Source organism: Leuciscus leuciscus, assembly GCF_965113295.1.
Source record: "Leuciscus leuciscus genome assembly, chromosome: 19".
NCBI lineage: Eukaryota > Metazoa > Chordata > Actinopteri > Cypriniformes > Leuciscidae > Leuciscus > Leuciscus leuciscus.
Genome location: NC_138743.1, coordinates 7,309,576 through 7,332,760, shown reverse-complemented (window position 1 = coordinate 7,332,760; position 23,185 = coordinate 7,309,576). Strand labels below are relative to the sequence as shown.

The 23,185-nt window shown below is 37.4% G+C and overlaps 1 protein-coding gene across 3 annotated transcripts in view; it reads right to left on the bottom strand.

Moving 5' to 3' along the window:
• Nucleotides 1–23,185, bottom strand: part of klhl29 (kelch like family member 29) — a 275,637-nt gene that overhangs the window by 174,077 nt on the left and 78,375 nt on the right. For 2 of the 3 annotated variants that reach the window (XM_082148568.1, XM_082148567.1), the window contains one exon: nt 3,837–4,154. In XM_082148568.1, the coding sequence (XP_082004694.1) occupies nt 3,837–4,124 (288 nt within the window). In that variant the 5' untranslated portion in view covers nt 4,125–4,154. The remainder of the gene's footprint in view (nt 1–3,836; nt 4,155–23,185) is intronic. The other variant, XM_082148569.1, reaches the window with a different exon arrangement.

Sequence of the window (23,185 nt, the reverse complement as noted above, 5' to 3'; positions counted from 1 at the left end):
TCGGGACAGGAGCATGTGTCCAAATTTTAATCTTAACCGTTCTATTTCATCAGATACGATCTGTAAACAGGGCTTTAAGTGTAAAATACCGAACTTGTCCTTTAAGTAGAGTATTAATAGACTGTCTACTTAATATCTGCTAACGGTCATTCTAACTTTCCAAGTACATATTAACTTATTACCCTACCCCTAACAGTATACTAATACTCAACCAATACTCTAATGAAAGTTAGTTGACATGTATGTGCAGTGTTACTTATAATCAACAGAATGTCTAAAGGGGACGATCAAAATAAAGTGTAACCCTTTTTAGTATTAATGCATGTTAATATTTAGTGTGTCAATTACGGAACTCTAAACAGGCTCTAATAAACTTTCCCAAGCACTCATGGAATAATGAAAAAAGCCTCTGTCAGCGGCTGTGGATTTGCGGTTATGCTCGAGAGAATAAATAAATAAACAAAGGCATTACAAACAAAATTAATTACAAGAGGAGGCGAGTAAATAAGCTGCCACACCTCTAGTTCAATTAAGAGTCGTTTGTTCGTTTTGAAGTGTCGTTAGTCATGAAAGACAGTTCAGGCAGATGGGCTTCTTAAAGTTACAGTAGTCGCTTTATTTATGGTTAGTTGCATAGAGTTTGTCACAAAAAGACGTGTGAGCCAACATGAGGGTCCCTCTCCATCTCGCTAATTAGATACCGATCTGTCTTTCATACACGCTTGCACACAAAAAAGCAGACCGTAGATCAGCCAGACAAACTCAATCACACGGCTCATACCTGTCAAGGTTAAAAACAAACGCATTCCCAGATAAATATGCACCATTCAGAGTCATTAACTACACACACACACAATATGCCTTATTAGACAGTCATGTCACAACCAAGGAAAGACGCTATTGCTCTCTGCTGTTAGATAAAAAGTTCCTTCTCATCTCTTTCTGCTGCCTCTGCTTTTATATTTATCTGAATAGCATCTATGAGCTGGACCGTGAGCCGAACAACATGGAGACTTTGATGATGGATGACAGAGAAAGTGGCGGTCCCTCAAGACTCTACCGTGTTCTGATGAGTTTCCTTCAGGCAATAATTAAAGAAATCTGAGGTAAACACATTCCCTCCAGTGCTGGGGACTAACTAACTAAAAGTAGTGACGCTACTAACTTAAAAGGGAAGTGCTGTCATTATTTTACTCACTCTCATGTCGTTCCAAACCTGTTTGCTGTTATTTTTTCCCAGAGAAAACAGAAGTTTCAAGACATTTTTGAAGAATCTTTACAAAGCTCTTTGCATTGACACTGCTAGCACAACAACATTGTAAAAGTGTTGTTCTGTGTACACTACTGTACAAAAGTTTGGGGTCGATAAGATTTTTTAAAACATCATATTTTTGAAGTCTCTCATGCTCACCAAGGCTGATTTATTTGGTCCAAAATACAGTAAAATCAGTAATATTATGAAATATTATTACAATTTAAAATAGCAGTTTTCTATTTGAACATATGAATGGACTTTTGGTCAATTTTATACATCCGTGTTGAAAAAAATGAATGATTTCCTTTAAAAAAGCAGTATGCTCCTCTTCTATAGAACACAGTCTAGTAAGAAGCCAGAAGTTACTGTATCGTCACAAAATGCTGCAATGCTGTTTTTCACAGACTATTGAGCCGCTTTAGGGCTGATTCACACAGAATGCCTTTTTTCATTCCACTGCGCTACTTTTACATTGTTTTCCAATGTAAAAAAAGCATTCTGTATGAATGGCCCTTTTACCTGTCAATTATAATCCAAACTAAAACACGCTCTACTAAAACATCCTACGTATCAACTCATTCAGACATGAAAATGAATCAGTTCAAAAAGGAACAATTCACTGATTCGAGAAGTCTCCTTTTCAGTTAAACACTGCTATGTTTTCGGCTTTTCTAAACTTTCTTACAAGAATCTTTTTATTTTTTTGATTTTTTTTGTAGGGATGTATTAAAGCGGATAATGTATTATTTTCTTCAGCTAAAACAGTTCAGATGTGCACTTTGGAATCATTATTGGAATCACTTTGAAAAGTAAAATACAGTTATGTATTACATGTGCAGCTTTATTTCTTTGTATTATTTCTTCTTTCTTTTTTTGATAAAGAAATTTGGAGAGTAAAATTACATTTAAATTTAAAGTTAAGGAATCTTACACTGGTTCACTATAGGCTACTGTATTGTATATGTTTGTGTAATGTTGAATGCTTGGGACATGGCTTTTATTGGTGAGACTTTAGTTTTTTGTAATCAGGCTCTCAAAAAATATATATAAAAATTTGGATTTAAATTTATCGGCCAATATATTGACTTTATCGTAATTATCCGCAAAAATATTCATATTGGCGCATCCCTAGTATTTAGCGTAAAGTTGTTCAAAACTGTTCAAAACTTTAATGACAAAAATATATATACAGTATATATATATATATATATATATATATATATATATATATATATATATAAAAATCAAAATTTGGATTTAGATTTTTCGGCCAATATCGGTTATCGGCTTTATCGGAATTATCAGCGAAAATTTTCATATTGGCCCATCCCTAGTATTTAGCGTAAAGTTGTTCAAAACTGTTCAAAACTTAAATGACAATATATATATATATATATATATATATATAAATTTGGATTTAGATTTATCGGCCAATATATCGGTTATCGGCTTTATCGGAATTATCAGCGAAAATGTTCATATAGGTGCATCCCAAGTAATGTTGTTCACAAATGACATCATAATTAAGATTCATTCAGTCAAAAACCGTCATTGTTTCTGAGCCAGAGAAACACTAATCTTATTAAACTATATAATCTGAAAGTTTATTTTGTAGTGTAGATAAATACTTTTTACAAAAAGACTTTTTAGATGAAAACGTTTTGTTTTTTTCAGTATGCTAATCACAGGGACACGTCAAAGTCAAAGCAGAACTCTGCGGTCAGGGTCCAACTGTTGGCGTTCGCCCACAGAGTTAGTGTTAATACAATCTGCATAATGCTAAAGCATTTTGTTTGATACTCACAAAGCTTGCTCGTCACAGAAGTCCCACGGAATTCACTCAAGCGAAAAAGTTCAAACAAAAAGCGGCGATGTGAGATGACAGTAGCTGTAGTATGAGATGCCAAGATTTTGAGCTCGGATTGCTCCCTGAAGTGGGCTTCAAGCGAGGTAGAGAAAAGCTGGCAAGCCCATCTGCTGGGAGACTCTACTGACTGAAACCAAGAGAAATTACCCTGAAAACTACTGCGCACACCTCCAGCGACTCACTATACTAATCCAAAAGTGCCGTATACCACAGCAAACATCCCTTATTAGCCATTAACCAAAGACTCTGTGACGTCAAGTGAACAATACTTTCAAAATGTGTACGTTTTGTGGGTCTCGGCGAAAACGAACAAAGGTCACATCAATCATGTCATTATCAGAGCGTGGGCTGCAACAGCCGCATGGCAAGTAGCTAGTAAACTGTCTTTATGCATGAAATCTAAGTGAAACAGAAGCTAATCTGATTAAACGCCATGAAGAGTGAAACAACAGTTCATGCTTTTCTCGTTCCTTGAACTAATTCTCCAGAATGGCATTCATCTCGACTCAAATAGCAAGCTGACGCCTTTTATTTCTTGCCCACAACAGACTTGACAGAGCCACGGGCTCTAGCTTAATTCGGCCCATTGCTCAGAGTTTCTCATTTGCATAATGAAAGAGAAAATTAGCGAGGAGAAGAAGAGCTGGGACCAAATGAAGCAATCTGGCAGCGTGAGCGAAATGGAAATGCAAGTGATTTGGATGCGGAATTTGCCCCCTCGTTTGCAGCGTATACCTTCACAACAGGTGCCGTGGCGGATGAAGGGGGTCCCGAACGCTTGCCGGCGAGGTCGTTGCTGGCCGTCGTCACGGCGATGGTCACGGGGGTGGGCAGGAGGGACGGGATGACCGGGAGTGGGAGGAGTCCTGGACGGTTGTTGCCGTTGGCCACGGGAGGGGAGCAGGTGCTGTTGCCGACACCATTGTGAAGGCCGCTGGTTCGGTCACGACGATCCCAGGGGCCTCGGTAGTCTCTCTCAAAGCGGTGGTGGTGTCGTGACATCACTTCCACTTAGAGGATACGTGGCGCTGTCTGCAACAGAGAACACAAAGAGAGCGATAGCATTGATTATACCCTGTCAAAACACAGATAGAAATAGAATGCACCAAACAAATCGAGCTTCTTGGCAGGTTTGACGTGCAACACAACAAAACTTGCTGCAAACATCTAAATATCTGCCAGACAGTAGTTAAAAATGGCAGCACTTCAGCTGCGTGTAAAAAAATAACACACGAGCATTTAATACTGATATGAGTGCTGGCATATGACTGAGTACAGCTCCTTTGTGTTCGGACAAACAGCTGAAGACATCTTTGGTCACTTGGTCAAAGATTTTTTTTATATTACTTAACATTTTTCAACATCTCCAAATAAATAAATAACAGTAAAAAAAAAAAAAAAAAAAATTATGAATTGAATAAATAGAACTAAATAAAACTTTCCAATTAAATAAACTAGAATTAAATTAAATTAAATTAAATTAAATGAATTAGCTTAATACTTTAATAAATAAACAAATAAATAAGAATATCAAAATAATAAAATAAATAACCTAACAAATAATAGTAAATTAAAACAAAAATCTTTAAAAAAAATTATTACTTGAGAAAATAAAACAAAAGATTCCAATTAAATAAATAAATAAATTTGAATTAAAATAAAAACACAAATTAAATTAATTATATTAATTAATTTAATAAAATAAACAACCTAACAAATAAAAGTAAATAAAAACTAAATTAAAAATGAACAAACAAATAAATAAATTTTTATAATAATTAAAATACGTATTGTTTAAAACTATGATAACCTTTAAAAAGATAAAGAGAAAACTGATCCTAAACAACTTACATTTTTTGTAAGAAAACTATTTCAAACATTTTGTACAAAAATGATGACTATCCTTCTGTTGCTGCTATAAAATAACTTCTATTTTAGTCTGGTTTAAAAATAACATCTGTGAGCCTTTAATAGGGGAGAGCGGGGCACAACCTAACGCTTTTTGACTTTCTCAGTTTGTGTAAATCTACTTATGGTTCAGAGTATTTATTTTTTCCCACATTCTTTTCCCACATGTCTAGTACAATTATGTGGTTTTGTTTTATTAATACAGTATATACTTTTTTCTTGACATACCCCGAAAGAATGGAAGTGAAATGTGACAACATGCCCCATAGGTGGGGCACATTGTAACATAACATATGACAGCTTAAAATGTTATCTGATCTAATAAAAAATATATACAATACAAACTAAAATATTTTCTAAATAAAATACAATTAAAAAACTTTTTCATATAAAAAAATGGCAATTTTTAATAATTAAATATAAACTCATTTTTGAGTTTTGACTACGAACACATGAAAACACAGCTATACAACATAGTTCAAAACAAATAAATAATTAGTTATTTCTGAACATTGACTCTCAGTCTTTATTCACCTTTTTCTCACGGTTTCCCAATAAAATTAATAAAAGTATAGAATATAATAGCATATTTCTAATGGGGCACATTGTAACGCAGTGTTACAACATGCCCCCACCTGCACAACGGGGGTTTAAACCCTGCTAGTGTCTTCTGCTAGTTAGTGAAGCATTAAAGAAGTATCTCAACTGTTAAATAACATCTTGGAGATTAAAATAATATCAGATTTGTCTTATTTTAAATAAACACAAAAAATAGAAATGAAAAATTAACTTAAGTAAGAAATTTACTTTTGCTATGGTTTAATAAATGTCTATGGATATCTTCCAAAAAAAAGAATAATTTTGGCGGAATTTTTTTCTCTATATAATGTTGATATGGCAACTAGTAAATACACAAAGTTTCGTCATCCAAGCATATGCGGAAGTATTTAAAACAAGCGTGTTACAACTAGCCCCGCGTTAGGTTGTGCCCCGCGCTCCCCTATAGACCAACGTGTTTGCATATGATCAAGCACATGCACATGGCTTCTTTGTTTTCACACATGAAAAATAGCCCATCTACTTATTATAATCCAGACTCTGCCAGCTTTTATAAGAGGAAAAATGAGTGTTTATTTACAAGACCCACAAGGAAAAACACAAGTTTACAGGAAAACTTGCACTCTTCCAGATGGTTGAGAGATCCGTCCAACTATCCTTAGTGTTCTTAATGAGTAAACTTGTACAGCTCCAAGGCCTCATGATTTTAATTAATCTAATCAGCAGTTTTATTGAGCTTTATTGCTGATAGCTGTGCAGGACACGATATGAGAAAACAATGAACCAGCAGCGGTTTGGCTTTAGCGCTGCGTTAGAGACTGTGCTAACCTCATTTTCCGTCTCATCTTCTTTATCTTGTCGTCATCCTCTACACACATCCTCATGTAATAACTCTGGAGACCTGAGGTTGGGAGTGGCGTTATTCGTTTCTCTCTGTGTATGTGTGGGAACAGATTAAGCTGTTAGTAAAATAAGCCACTTTTGGCCGTTCTGCTGTTCTGCAACAAATTCAGGATTTATTGTGCCTTGGCTAGCTGTTTTATATTGGAGTCAGCTAAACAAGACAGAAGTGTGGAATGAGGTTTACCAGGACTGTTGTTCAGTATCGTGGCTTTCGACCAAAAAGAGTAGACTACACAGCATGAGCTAGAAGTAATCATGAAATATATAGACGTCTATTAATATTAGCTTATCAATATGGAAGGGAATCGTGAGGAATGAAAAAAACTCGAATTAGCCATTAACAAAACAATTGTCATGAAGTGAAATGACTTTACGATCACAGATTTTGCATATTTTCAATTAAAACCAGAAGCTGTGACTACATTATAAGTAAATAAAAAAATGTATATAACTACTTATTACATGTATATAAACTAAATAGTGCAAAAGTGCAAGCCCACTTTTTCAGTGGCGTTGGTCCCGGAAGTGTTTTTCCCATTCATTTCTCCCATAGGGATTGTCAGGAAGTCTTCGTTAAAGCGTTATAAGCGATGAACCAAGACAATCGGCTACGAGGTGAATCATAACATTACAAACTTTGATTGCAAAAGCAAAAAAGTATTTAAAATCGGACAAAAATACAAAGGTTCAAGACTGTGTTTACCGGCTTTAGTGAAGGACGTACAATCCCATGAACCATTGCAAACAGCATAATCGAATTAAAACCGATAATACTGGAATCATAAAACTACTCATTTACAAATGTTGATCATATATTCTGAAATCAATATTTAATCATTTAATATATATATATATATATATATATATATATATATATATATATATATATATACACACACATGCATATAAACATATTAAATGATGCATTAAATGTTACTTTAAATGATGTACACTGTATATACATTCTATATATATACATATCACCATCATCTCTTCTGCCGCAGAACGCATAAAAACAAGTCAAACATCCTCCTAACATGCACACTATATATATATTTCGTCACTAATTTGCTTTAGTTGTCAAAGCCATCCAATTCTTCTTGTTAGGCTGTGTCTTTATATTTCCCATGATTCAATAGATATAAGATGCTGCAAAAAAATTATAATAATAATAATTAAAGAACAATTCCAGAAATAACACTGGTCTGGTGACAGAGAGCAGCCCACTATTAACAACACATGACTGCATTTCTACAGCAAATGAGATCTTGAATCAATCCCTTTTAATTACACTAAACTAAATCATAAAAAAGAAAAAAATATAATAATGCGTTACATTTATATAGCACTTTTCGAGGTACTCAAAGCGCTTATACATATGGAAGGAGGGAATCTCCTCAACCACCACCAGGATGATGCGACGGCAGCCATAGTGCGCCAGAACGCCCACCACACACCGGCTTACTGGTGGAGAGGAGACAGAGTGATGAAGACCATCAGTATATGGGGATTATTAGGAGGCCATGATGGACAGAGGCCACTGGGCAATTTTGGCCAGGATGCCAGGGTTAAACCCCTACTCTTTTTCTGAAGGACATCCTGGGATTTTTAATGACCACAGAGAGTCAGGACCTCGGTTTAACGTCTCATCCGAAGGACGGTGCTCTTTGACAGTATAGTGTCTCCATCACTATACCGGGGCGTTAGGACCCACACAGACCACAGGGTGAGCACCTCCTACTGGCCTCACTAACACCTCTTCCAGCAACAACCTAGTTTTCCCAGGAGGTCTCACAAATATATAAGCACACACAAATGGAGTACAGTACCCACTAATGACACCCCCGCCATAATTGCGTTGCAGGCTAAAACAGCACATTAATTATTCATGGATTATAACAGATTGGCACTGTTATATAGACGCCTCTAACACTGTAGATTCACACTAGACACATGTAGATCATATCTGTGCGTTGCCTTGCCATATTCTCTACATGCAATGCACTTAAAAGCAGAACAGAAAAATTAGTATCAGCTTTTGCTTTGAATCACTGCAAATATTAGGAGCTGTGACATCTTATCTGAGGTGTAGTGCATTGCTGATGGAGATATTGTAAGTTATTTTGTCCAAATTAGCCACCTATTTGTAATTTCTTCCTTTTTTATTGCATTGTATCTGTGATAAAATACTTTTTTACGAATATAAATATTATCTTCCTAGATTTCTATCAATCATGAAGGGTAAATCTGATGGGCTACAGCAGTTGAAATCAAACCGTTTCATTCAAGATCACAATAAAGCAGTTGAGCCTGAAAAACCATTTACACTGACAAACTACAGCAGCTCTGGCTTATTTTCAGTCAGCTGTACACACGAATCAACATTCACATGTGATCCGCTGCTGATCCACTGTCCTCTGTGTAAACAACACCAAGTATACTTGCAGCTTCATATATGGGTGGCCGCAGTGTAAAAACTGCTCTAGATAGGCAAATTTAACCATAATATAATTGGCTCATAATGCTGTAATGGAAAACCCTGAAACCCCAGCTTTGACATCAAATCAAATATATTAAATATATACTAATTCTTATTAAAGCTACAAAAGTTATAGTCAAGAGCAATGAGTGATTTTCTCTTTGTCTATTGTTGTTTGGTTAACATTAAGCACACAGACAGAAGCAGGGTTATTAGGCTGCTGTCACTTTAAGAGCTGCACGGATCCAATATACTGTTACATTTGAGATATTTCGATAAATCGTGCAGCCCTACAGAGCGCCAGTGGTTTTAATCCTATGTTTCGTAGTTTCGTAAACACAACTGAATAAATGTAAAAGAAATCCAGTTAATATGAAAGAGAGAGAGAGATGTATAGAAGAGCAGCCAATATAGAATTGACTGACATTTCAATTGTAAATATGTACTTTTTTTGGACCGAGGTGAGCGCAGGTTCCTGACGGGCCTGATGATTAGAAGCGACGTTCAGCTGTACACGTGAATGCCATTAGTGAAAGAATGAAGGAAAAAAGAGAGAAACAGAGAAGAGGGGATGCCAGTACTGAATAGTATATGAATGTGTAAAATTAAACAAATACTAAATAAAACACTAAAGCAGCAACGGGACTAATTAACCCAAAATAAAACTCTTAAAGTTGGTCAAAAGCAAAACACATGCAGAAGGTCAGGTACTCTCCAGATCAAGATCGAATCAAAGAAAGAGTGATGGAAAGGATGAGGAGAGAGAAAGTGAGACGGGCCACAGGGGGAGAGACAGAGAGACAGGAATATATGACGTGTGAGTCAGGCAGCGAGGATGAGCAGTGAGAAGACAAAACATACAGCACAATCAGTGGATATCAGTGGTCTGAATCTAAAACGAATGACTCTGACAAGTCGGTTCTTTTCAGTGAGCAAACAAAAACTAAACCAGTGCAGTCCAACTACAGAACGAACGTTATTGTATGTGAATCAAACACATCAAGCAGGATTAATGTAGCCTGATTCCTAAATGACTGACTCTGAGTCGGTTCTTTTCAGTGAATCACCAGTCCAGTACAACCGATTCCCAAATAATGTGTCGGTTCTTTTCAGGGAATTAAAAAAGTAGCACACTGCCTGCAACCAATGCAGTGCAATTACAGAACAAAATGACTCAAATGAGTCAGTTATTTTATGTGAATTAATGCATACAGCACGATTAATGTAGTCTGATTTAAAAAATATATGACTCTAATGAGTTGGCTCTTTTGTGAAAAGAGTGCAGTCCAATTACAGAAAAAAAATTACTTGAGTCATTTTCTGGGAATTAAAAACATACAATACCATCAGTACATACAACGATTCCCAACTAAATGACTTTAATGTGACGACAAAAGTGATTTGATTTTCAATAAAAAAAATAAAAATAAAAAAAACATACAATAGCCTACAATCAGTAAAGTCTGACTTGAATGAACTAATCGAAGGAGTTGGTTAACATACAATATGTACAATAAAGGCTGATTATTAATCAAAAAGTCATTTTTTGTAAGTGTAAATAGACTTTAAAAAATTTTTTATTTGTTTTTTACATTCATAAAAGAAAAAGAATAGTACTAAAAATACTGTTCATCGAACCATTAAGGAACCCGGAGTCAAAAAACTTTACGATTCCCATGGCCAAGAAAGATAGAAAAAGTGAGACAGGTGATACAACAGACAGGCAGACTGAGAGAGAGAGAGAGAGAGACAGATAATGAGAGTCAGACTGTTGAGAGTGACAGAGACAATATTTGAGTGAGACAGTCAGGCACTGAGAGAATAAAACAGGCAAGAGAGCGTGAGACAGACAACAAAGGAGTAAGACAGTGAAGCCGGCAGTGAGAGAGAGACAGACGGGCAGAACCTCAATACTTGACACTCCGGCTCTGTCAGTGCTGCTCCTGTCATCTGGTGCTTTTTTTCTCCGTCTCTCTCTCTCTCACACACAGATGCTGAGGGATTGTGAAAGGGAAGCACAGAGCGCTACAGTTTTTTAGGAAAAGAAACCCTCGAAACCGCTCCCTTCAAAGCCCAGAATCCTGACGACTGGAGCCAACGCTGTTCTTCAACAGACTCACACTACTGGAGCCAACGAGTGAGCACAGCTTGATGAATCCTGTGCATTGTGCATCCCGCGAGCTAAAAACCCAAACAAGAGCTACACGTTAAAAATCCAGCTAAAGATTTACTGAAACACACACGCTCGTGATTCACCACTGCCAGCTATACGCCGGGACAACACACGCCACTGTGAGTGAATTTTAAATAATCGCAGAGCCCGTCAGCGGCCCACAGAAACAGCCAGGGGCGGTTGATGAACACTAGCTTTAATTCCCCGTCTCAAGCTGAGGTAAGCTACTCTTTGGAGGGAGAGAGAAAGAGAGAAAAATACACTAATAAAACAGAGGTGTGGGCAATTCTGATCATTCACACTGTATCTCTGACAGCCCCGCGATTCACTCCGCATGTCTATTTTTAGGAGAACTTCGAAGGGCCAAGGAGCAGGAGCAACTTAATTGAAGCGTGAGAGGGAAAATAAACTATGCGGTACAATACAAAAACAGAAAAAGAACGAGAACGAGAGGGAGGGAGGAAGAGAAAAGTCTGCACCGGACAAACACAGCAAAACATCACCTGCCTCCTTTCATTTGTGAAGACTACAGCTATTATATACAGTACATATATACATATATATATATATATATATATACACACTGTATATATTAACATATATATATATATATATATATATATATATATCAACAATAACACATTTTTATTAAATACATGCATTTGTGTGTGTTTATATAAAATAATTATACACAGTACACACCCATAGATTATGTAAAGACAAACTTTTATTTTGGATGCGATTAATCGTTAAATACATAGACATATATTATAATGGAGTTTTAAAGGTGCTTTCATAATATCTATTTAATACACAATCATTCACTTGGAGGCTTTTCCCAGAAAATACTGATAGACTATGATTAATTAATTGCCATACAAACTAATTTCGAATCAATTGACAGCCAAATCAAAACCACTGTCAATCGAACAGAATAAGTCAGGGCGGGCACAAGTAGACTGACTGCTTTTACATCCCCTTTGGATTGATTCACGCACATATTCATGACCTGACGGGGTCTTTTTAATCAAAATAACACCTGACACTTTAAAGAGACCCATTACGTGACGTTAGAAGTGCAATACATTTTATTGACTTCCTGTCAAGCAAGATTCCACTTCCAAACAGTGAAAGACAGAAAGAATGGCCTTGTTTAAACCTGTATCATCTCCTGTGAGCCACACTGGTGCTGGGGTTTGTCTTGTGTTGGTTACTCACCCACCATAAACAACTAAATGAATCAAAGTGACGTTTGACAGACACACTAACACACACCAAGATCGCAGGCCTGAAAATCATCAAATTCTGACATTGACTGAATGTGTAAACAGGGCCGGTCTGCAGTTGCGTAACACACTGGCATCATTATTGAACATGTAGATATTCAGCTCTTCCCAAGGCACAGGGGACAGCTGCATTTCAGAGATTATCCTATACGGGAAAAATAAACTGCATTATAAAACTGATTGTTCCGGCTCTAAAATGTGATTGGATGAGCCAAGTGAGAGGATGTCGTAAAATACTGGATATTCAGTTCTATACTGATTTGTTGCAAGTTACTTGGTGGAAGAATAGCTTAGTGTGCCATACTGGCTGTGGAAGACAGTGATGTTACCACAGACAAAGAAAGTGTTCACCCAAAAACAGTCATCATTTACTTACTATCATCTATAAATACATACAAATCTATAAAGAATATAGTCCATAGAGCAGTAAAGGAGCAGACATCACAGCTATGTCACTGATGTTGCGCATGCACAGAAAAACAGTGGTAACAAGCGGAGGAAAACTGAATAAGGAAGAATAATGTCTTGTTGTGCCTTTGGATGTGAGAATTGGACCCCCAAAAAAGATGGGACAATGTTTATACAATACCGTGATGGAAGATGCCATGATGTGAAAAATGCATGCATTTATGGTTTCAAGCCATTAGACGGACAAGCTGGACGGATCAACTCTGCAACTATTACAGTATGAATTTGATGTAAACAACAGATCTATGTACATAATATTCACATATGCAGTGTATAAGAGGCATAAAGGTATTTGCCCTACAGTTACAGCATGAAATATTTAAAGCTATAAAAAAAATTCTCTCAGAACTGAAAGTTTATAACTAAAAAAAGTCAGAATTCCAGGATATAAAAAAAGCCACAATATCAAGTTTATATGTAACAATTCTGATTTCTCTTCTCAGAATTGTCAGATATAAACACACATTTTTTTTATTCCGTGGCTTCCATAGACTACTACTACAGAACTGTCATGTTCTGCTACCAGGAAGCCCCATGGCCCACAAAACCCGCCATCGCTATTTACAAAAAATAAAATGGTCTACGAGTTACATCAAAATTTTTTTTTTACTTACAAATTTCTATCTTTTTTGGAGCTGGACAGTGTGAATCAACATTCTGCAAAATATATCAATTTGGATTCTACCTAAATAGAAAGTCTGTTGCACTTTATTTTAAGGTGACGTAGTTACATTGTACTGACTCAAATAAGTACTATTAATTAACTACATACTTGCAATAGAGTTAGGGTTTGGTTTAGGTTTAGTTACTTGTAGTTATGCATAAGTTACTGTTATAGCAAATACATCTAGTAACATGTAACTATGTCACTTTAAAATAGTGTTACAGAAAGTCATATAGGTTTGGAACGACATGAGGGTGATTAAATAATGACAGAAGTTTCATTTTTGGGCAAACCCTTCATTCAAATTGTAATGCTCTATTAAGTTCATGCCAGCATTAGAACTCATTTAATTTTCCATTCGGTCTGAGCCAAACAATTTATATAAGCCTCCCAAGAATTCTTGCTTTGTTGTTGTTGTTGTTGTTGTTTTTTTAACCTGTTCATGATTCAAAACGCTGTGCGTTTTCAAAAGGACTCATGCAATAGTGCAAGCATCGGTTATTGGAACACATCAAGACAAAATGAGGTGCGTATTTTGAAACCTCTGCAAATTACATTCCTTATTCATATTTATAAATCTCTCTGAAATATTTTAGATGCAAGAATGCTACCAAATTAAATTGCTAGAGAAAACAAAAAGAAATACTGCAGACATGTTCCCACGAGCAAATGCAAACTCGTACTTATTTAAGGAAAAGATCTGCAAACAGCAGTCAAAGAGATCAAACTTTCTCCCCGATGTGAGAATCTGTCATCACCTCCAACTCTGAACACATTCAGAGACAATGCAAAGAAAACAAACAGACATGCAGACTCTATAAAGAGACATTCATATTACAAGTATGATATACACATACTGGGGTGGTATACAGGTAAGACACGATTAACCTGTAGAAATTAGTTTTTGGAGTATCGTCTCTATCGCGGTTATGCTCACGTGACGTTGCTGTGCTACGCGGACACAAAAGCTTATCGTTTGCATGTGTTTTTAAGCATTGCGGTTTAAAAACCGTTTAAGCGCAATAAGCAGCGACTCATTTCAGTATATGATAAAGCCGCTGCTCATAAAGCCTGTGAATGCTTAATTTAATTGGGCTTGAACGGTTAAATATACATACCAATGTGACAAAGTGACCATGTCATTGCAAGTATGAACACAGTCATTTATGTCTTAAGTGAACGTAAACAGTTGAGAAAGAAAACGCACGAGAATAATGGATTTGTGCAGTCGGTCTTAAAGGGACGGCATCCAAATTTACCTGCTGTCCTTATTAATGTTAATCAAACAACAACAAAATAAATAAAAAAATCTCTCAATGCACTTGACACTTTTGAAACTTTAATAAGAATAAATGTAGCCTATATTTACTTTACAGAGTAGGCTATTTTACATTTGATTATTTTATACATTTTATGTCTTATTTCTTATTTCTAGTGCTTGAAGTTTTCCAGGTAGGTCTATTTCATTTGTGTCTTTGTTCTATAGTAGTTTGGTTTCTTTGTTCTTTCATTGTCACTTTTTACTTGTCTTCAGTAAGCTTGAGAGTCTTTTTTTTTTAGGCTAGTCAATTTTTTTTAAATGATACTAAAAATGGTGATAAGAATTATGAATTTTCAATGGTATCAAAAATTTTGATATCATAAAAACCTTATTTAAAAGCAAAAATAACTAAATCGTTATCGTGAAATAAAATTACTCATATTGTGATATAAAATTTTGGTCATATCGCCCATCCATAATATATATATATATGTTATAAATGCTATAAAAATCTTTATATATTTTTTTTAAACATTTTTATTTATTAATTTTTACGATTTTAATAGCAGTGTCAGTATGCTTTCTGAATCGTGATTCTTGATATGAGCGAGAGGGAGAGAGAAAACAAAGCATTATTCTCTCTTCTAAATAGCTTTGTCGTCACTTCAAAGCAAACATTTGTTCTGCGTTGAGACAAATCTTTCATGAGCGACAACAAAAGAGTCTCTGGCCGCACAAGCCGCCCAACCGGTAGAACCAGCAACATAAAAAAGCCCTTTATGCTTTCAGATTCCCAAATTAAGTTTGATCCCAACTGCCAGTGCGGTGTGTTACAAAGCTAATGACTGCAGTAACACATCTTGAAAATGTTTGCCCGGTGATGGCCCAAATCCCTGATAAATATGGAAAATTGTATCAAAACTGCGGTAAAAAACCAAAACCAAAAAAAAAACTGCCGTAACAGACTCGTCTGAGAGTCAGTTCATAGGCCATGCGGACAAATCACACTGAACATGACTGTCTGCTTCAGTTAGTTGAGCAGAAACACACTGATCTGTAATACCTATTCACAGTGCTGGTGAATCACTAACTAAAAGCTGTGAACTTCATGCACTACATTAACTGTTGTTTTCAAAATAACACTAGCAAAACCGATTCAAAACAATTGATTCACCGATTTATTTTAATTCAGCAGTGTTCCTGGAACTGTGTGGTTCTGGACATCCTTTTTCCGTAGCATCAAAACTCACATTTTCTTCTGAATTCTAATTTGAACAAACACTGAAGCCTGAATCTCAAACTCGGCATGTAAGTGCTGCACTATTGTTTTTATAAGCAATGAGACATTCTACAACCTTTTAGTTGTTAAAGGCCCACTGAAGTGCCTTGAAAAGCGCACCATTATTCAGTGTTGACATAATTTCCACTGAAACAGGAAGACAGGGCGGGACATATCGAACAGCTCCTCCCCTTTTTTAAATAGCCAATAGCGTCTCGTTTATATCACAGCTCGACCAGAGCCGTTGAGCTCGGGAAAGCCACAGTTTCCTCCTAATCTCTAACCGTTTCTCCTCTAATCTCCTCCATATCGCTTTCAAATAGAGCATTCTGTTCAGAATTCAATAAGCCGACTCGCGCATATGATCCGCTTTGTGTCTCGTGTCTCTGGACCGGAGCAGTGTGTGCACTGCGGTGGTTAACGTGAAACCAGACTTCATTCGCCCCAATGGAAAGCATTTTTTCACTGTCTGAATCGTTCCCTATCCCCTATATAGTGCACTATGTGCCATTCACCATTGAGAAAAGAGTAAATGTGTGAACAAGTGACCGATTTTAGCCGCAGTGTTTATTTATAGTGTGGGGACACGGAGCGAGACGCTTCCGATTCTAGAGAGCATTTGATTGGACCGAAAATCTGATGAGAAGCTGAAGTGCAGAGTGATGTCATCAAAATCTTTCATCCATATTGAAAGAAGTAAGACTGTACGTTTTGAATGCTTATATCTTCTAAATGCAAATTTTGTCATTGTTTTGGAGCACACTAGCTTATAGATAACAGTAAGACTAACATATTCATACTAAAAACCAAAAAACTTCCATTTTGATTTCATGGGGACTTTAAAGCAAGCACAAAACGAGGGTGAGCAACCACCTACTGTATTAACCACACAAAACACACCTGTAGTATCATCACCCACAGAAAAACAAAACCAGTTTAAAAGGTTTTTGTCCCCTCATAACTTTAGTTAGGTCATTCTTTGGATGCATTTACAGCCAAAATGCAACCAGAGGTCATTTGGATGAAATATTACAAATGTTTTTGGAATAACATGCACGAAAAGTCCTGGAACATGCATTAAGAAGGTGTGTTTTGGTTTCATGTTGATGAGCAGCTTGTCACTCTGCTAGCTACAGCTTCAAAGTAGCTTTCCCAACACTGCCGCTCTCACACAAACACAGATGAACAGCAAAAGCTCCTCGCTTCCATTCAGCGGTTAATATCTCTATGAGCACAGAAGCTTTTGAGTGCTGTATAGGCAGGGAGGAGAAAGCTCAGATTAATTGCCAGGGAGATCTCTCCAGCCATGCCACTGTACCAAAGAATAGCAGCTATTGTGATGGTAAAAGTGAAGAGACGCAGAAAAAACTGTACTCGTCAATGGATGAAAAGGCCCAGCTGGTAGAATATTTGCTGTCATATGAGCAGAGGAGACTTGAATGTGACTTGACAGTGTGAGCGAGAGAGAGATCGAGCGCGTGTGTGTGTCTGAATGAATGCGTGCACGCTATTTAGCCCCACTCTGAGCTCCTAATGCATCCTGGGATATATTATGTGGTACATTTTGAAGGCTGTGTAATTAAATGAACACATGAACAGAGTAAGATGGGCATTATGAAGTGAAGCGTAGCTCTCTGCGGTGGTGAAGGGGAGGTGAGAGAGAAAAACAGAGCTTTATTTTTGGAGCACGTCTGCTTTCCCACAGGCCTCGCTCTCGGCCTGCAGCTGGGCACCGATGGCACAGACCACATGAGCTCCTGTGGCTGAAACCAGGTGATGGACATCAAGAGAGAAATGGTGAGAAATAAACAGATAAGAAAAGGTGGAAGAAGCGCTAGCAAAGCCAAGGTCATGGGTCCCAGGGAACAGACATGCTGATAAAATATATACAGAACCTTGAACACACTGCAAGTCGCTGTGGATAAAAGCGTCTGCCAAATGCATATATTTAAAATCTAATGCAAAAAGTGATAAGGCAGAGATTGCAGGATAAAGAAAGGCAACCGTAGAGAGACCATACAACTGAATAAATGTGTATTTCTGACAAAAACAAGCAATTTCTTGATCTGGCAAACTTTAAAGTGAACTTTATGCAACTTGCTTAGATTTGTTCACCATTTAGTTCATTTTTAAGGAAGAACTAAACACTAGATTTACCACACTAGATTTGACCAGAAATACCTGGATGTGCACTTTACATGTAAATCAGATGGTCTCTTCCTGTCTAAGTCAGACCTAGTCAAACATCTGGCCCGAATTCACTTCAGAAGGAAAACGACTGTTACAATTTGAATAAAAAGAAAAATGGCCTAATTTGCAAAAGTGAACTGCTAATGACGCTGCAAAATGTGTTTGATGTTTGCATCTACTGTTGTTCTGTGTGTTACACTTGGTAAGTAAAACCAAAATGATAAAAAAACATGAGCAAAAAGTAACGCAAAGAAACTGTGGTTCTGACCCAAATAAAACAATGTGGAAAAAGGCCTGCAAGGGTGGAATCGACTTCTGTTGTGGACATAACAATCAAACCAACTGTGAATATACTCTAAAGAACTCTGTACCATCGCCTCAATGGCCTTCCAGACTTTAGCCAGTCCAAAACTGTGCACAATTACAGCAGATAGCAGGTAGATGGGGAATATGGCCAGAAAAAAAAGCAGAAAAGCCACATCATATCTCAACGAAATCCAAAAAGACAGAGGCTGCCGCAGAGCGGTATTTTTGTCAGATAGCAGCTTGAGTCCTGATGCCGAGCGGTGCACATCCTCATACAAATTGGGTGTAGCCACGTCCATGCAAACAGTCTGCCCCAATCTCATGTCAAATCTAATGGGGTTGCAATGAATCAAACCCACAGTACATCCTCAGAAAAATACGAGATCAGCCATAACGCGCGAGGGGGCAAAAATCCCATTACAAAGGTCAGAAGCATCACTCTTGCCTGGCGTCCGTCCATTTATAGGCCAAATGGTTCCTTTCTGAAATTAAAATCAGTCGCTTTGAATCATGACTAACATTCTATTCGGCCCACTTAATATTCACTCTAGAATGCAAATTAGTATTTTTTTTCACACAAGGTCTCAAACCAATAATTCACAGTAAAAACAAACAAATTCAACAGTGGGGCAGTAAGGAGTGGTATGACGGCCCTGTGTGAACTTTTAAATAAACTACTCACCAGCTAGTAGATTTATAAGCTGAAACTATGCTCATGTGCTTTCTGCTCTCAGTTCTATTTAAGATTGAGGATTTGACTTGGTTTGGCATGACTTGGGCCCTGTCCCAAATGGCACGCTGCTAAGCACTTGTGGCCTTCCTCCGACTCCACACTCTAATGACGTAACGCTTTGAATGTCGGGTAGAGGTTCTGCATCAACGGAGCACAGTGGACCAAGATCTTTCTGAAACCTAAAATATGACCCTGGATCACAAAACCAGTCACAAGTCGCACGGGTATATTTGTGGCAATAGCCAACAATACATTGTATGGGTCAAAATTATAAATTTTTCTTTTATGCCAAAAGTCATTAGGATATTAGGTAAAGATCATGTTCCATGAAGATATTTTTTAAATTGTCTACCGTAAATATATAAAACAATAATTTTTGTGAGTGAATGCAGCACAATCGCGAACATAAATGAACAAATTCAAAGGTGATTTTCTCAATGTTTCGTTTTTGTTTGCACCATTAGTTTTCCAGATTTTCAAATAGTTGTATCTCGACCATATTGTCATATCCTAACAAATATCCATACATCAATGGAAAGCTTATTTATTCAGCTTTCAGATGATGTATAAATCTCACAAATGGCACGTGGGACACATATGGTCTCATGCTCTTCACGGTGACATGAACATGGCGGCCACAGTAAATCTGCAAGACCGCAAATGTACGTGTTCCATTTGGGACAGGGCCTTACCAAGTCTCATTCCAATCAGAACTTCATGTTCGAGAGATACACAATTTAATTGAAAATGCTGTTGGAATTCCAAATCAGTTTTCTGAATTTGGATTGGTATAGCAAAACGAATGCAGAATTGCAATTTGAATCTCATGGAAGGAAGTAGATTTAAAATGAGTTTACTGTATTTTACAACAGAAAAAAAAAGAGTTTATGAATGATGACTTCTTAGAGAAGTAATTTTAAAAAGACCTGACGTGTTAAGGTTTACCAGGCAGATAGAATGACAGGCAGAATGATAGATAAAACAACAGAGTGATGGACAGATGGACGGACGTCGGGCGGATGGATATGATAGATAAATGGACGGACGTGGAAAGATGAATGGATGGATTGACATGATATGGATAAAATAGACAGACTAGATAGATGGATAGATAGATAGATGGATGGATAGATAGATAGATGGATGGAAAGACAGGATGGATGGATGGATGGATGGATGGATGGATGGATGGATGGATGGATGGATGGATGGATCAATGGATGGATGGATGGAAAGACAGACTAGATGGATGGATGGATGGATGGATGGATGGATGGATGGATGGATGGATGGATGGATGATGGATGGATGGAAAGACAGCCTAGATAGATGGATGGATGGATGGATGGATGGATGGATGGATGGATGGATGGATGGATGGATGGATGGATGGATGGATGGATGGATGGATGGATGGATGGATGGATGGATGGAAAGACAGACTAGATAGATGGATGGATGGATGGATGGATGGATGGATGGATGGATGGATGGATGGATGGATGGATGGATGGATGGATGGATGGAAAGACAGACTAGATAGATGGATGGATGGATGGATGGATAAACTTAATTTCCCTAAATGCATTACCTGTGATGAATTTCTTTGTCCTACAATTCAGTAAATTCCTCTTCCGATAATTCCAATTTCACTGACACCTCATAGCAGTTTCTAAATCTTGTCTCATGTGTTCAAGCTTCAGTCACACTCAGGACCTGTTCATTTTTCTGGAAAGTGGCTGGATTTCAACAGATGAAACTCAGTATGTTGTCCTCAGTTCCTTGTAAATATTTATGAAGGCAGAAAACACCAGTGATAATGGCCAAGCATTACAAATGTGTGGAGGGTCTGATTTCAAAGTCTCCCAAACTATGTTGTCTGCCTCTCCTGTCAATTTTGCGGTTGAAAGGATAATTGATGTCCCGACGGTATTGCGTGCTCATAAATAAAAGAAGGCAAAGGCTGAAATGGTATTAAATATGTCTGGAAGTGAATATGAAATCAATGCTAATAGAGGCTACAAACTCTGGACTCTACAGTGGCCTTTCAACCTCCTCTTCCCCCACAAACACTACCCAGAATGCCAAGCAGCCTGAACGACATGTCACCTCCGCAAGGGCACTGGCGGCGATCTAGGCGAGAGTCAAATTCATCATGCGCAGCAACATTTAAAAATAAAAAGCTGTTAAATGGGGGAAACTTAACACCTTTTATGAGGAACTGATTTATCGTGCGAAGGCTTTGAGTGTTTGCTGGCGCTGGCGGTTGTGACGGTGGTCCCTCGACTCAGGATGCCGGTGGTCTTTGTGCGTTTTACGTGAAACAGCGCTCTTTCGCAGCGGTGCCTGAAGCAGGCCACATTTGATAGCAAACGATAAATTACCCAACTGTAAAAGCTCAGTCGCAGGAGACGGGTGTAAAATACAGACGCCAAAGCTCTCTCTCTCTCAAGCCTCTTGAGGTTTTATTCAGTCCAGTGGAAAATTTGTCAAAGAGCAAGCTATTTTTATGAGGTCTAATGGATCGTCGGTGAGAACACATTTAACATGAACGAAAACTCCAAACAATGTCACCTATTTTACCAGACTGTTTTATGCCTGAATTGTTACTGGTGGTTTCACCAACAAAGCTCAATTAAATGACCATTCTGTTAATAATGCAAATGTGCCATGAAAACTGATTTCAGTGTGTAATAGAGTCAGCTTTCTATTGTCTGATCTCCTTCTGTTCAGCTGTACACCGCAAAAGAATAAATACAAATAATAATTTTCTTATTTTTTGAGTATTTTTGTCTAGCTAATTTTAAGGCTTGTTTTCAGAGACTATTTTATGTCACTGGCAATTATGTTGTAAATGTTTTACTATAAATCTAGCAAAAATGAGAAAGATGACAATCAACAGGCGCAAATTAATGCGCTCTACTGTATTTCAAGAAAATTTTATTCTCTGGTAAATGTAAAAGTTGTTTTTAAAGAATATATGTGATATTTATATGTAGTTGCCTGAATTTTTTTTAATCAATTTACACAATTTTTGCTTCAAGTAAATGTAAAACGTGTGCGCGCATGTGTGTGTGTGTGTGTGTGTGTGTGTGTAGATATATAATATAATATATATATAATTACTTTAAGTATTATTTTTCTTACTGCATTAGCAAACATAAATCTAACAAGAATAGTTGCTTTGACTCTTGGAATAAAGTGGGAAATTGTAAATGAATAAAGTGATTTAAAATATACTCTCTGAAAACAAATCTTATTATCTTTAACACTTTTTCACTTCAAATGAAAGTATCTTGTTTTACTGTAAACTGATTAAGAACAGATTTTTTTTTTTTGCAGTGTGTGCCCTGCACTCTGATCAAATCTTTACCTCGGACAAGGTTACAGTGTTGTTGAAGGGTGTTTGCTCTAGCGTCTCCATCGGGCTATTCCCCAACAGTCTGCCAACCCGGTTCCTCACTCGCTCGCTCTCTCGCCACTGCGGCTCTCAGACCTCCTGGAGCATGACGCCGCGAGTTACACGAGGAATCCCGCAGAGACGCCTGTGCTTTCCGTAAACCGGCCCCTGCCCAATCTTATTTCCCGGGCTGTACGTCTGACACCTGTAGAAACCCTATTTATTCCCCTGAATGCCAGGGACAAACGTGGAGCTCATTCACACTTCATTCCTTTGAGCGTCCGCTTATTGACCGTGAAAAGCGTGACCGTATTCTCGCTGCCCTTCAACAATGGAGCTTCAGTTGCTGTTACAATTACAGCCATCAGAGTACGAGGAGGAGGTCTGCCCAAAGCCTCCTTCATCCCACACGGAGAACGGGAATTTATATCTTACTATGAGAGGAAAAAAAAATC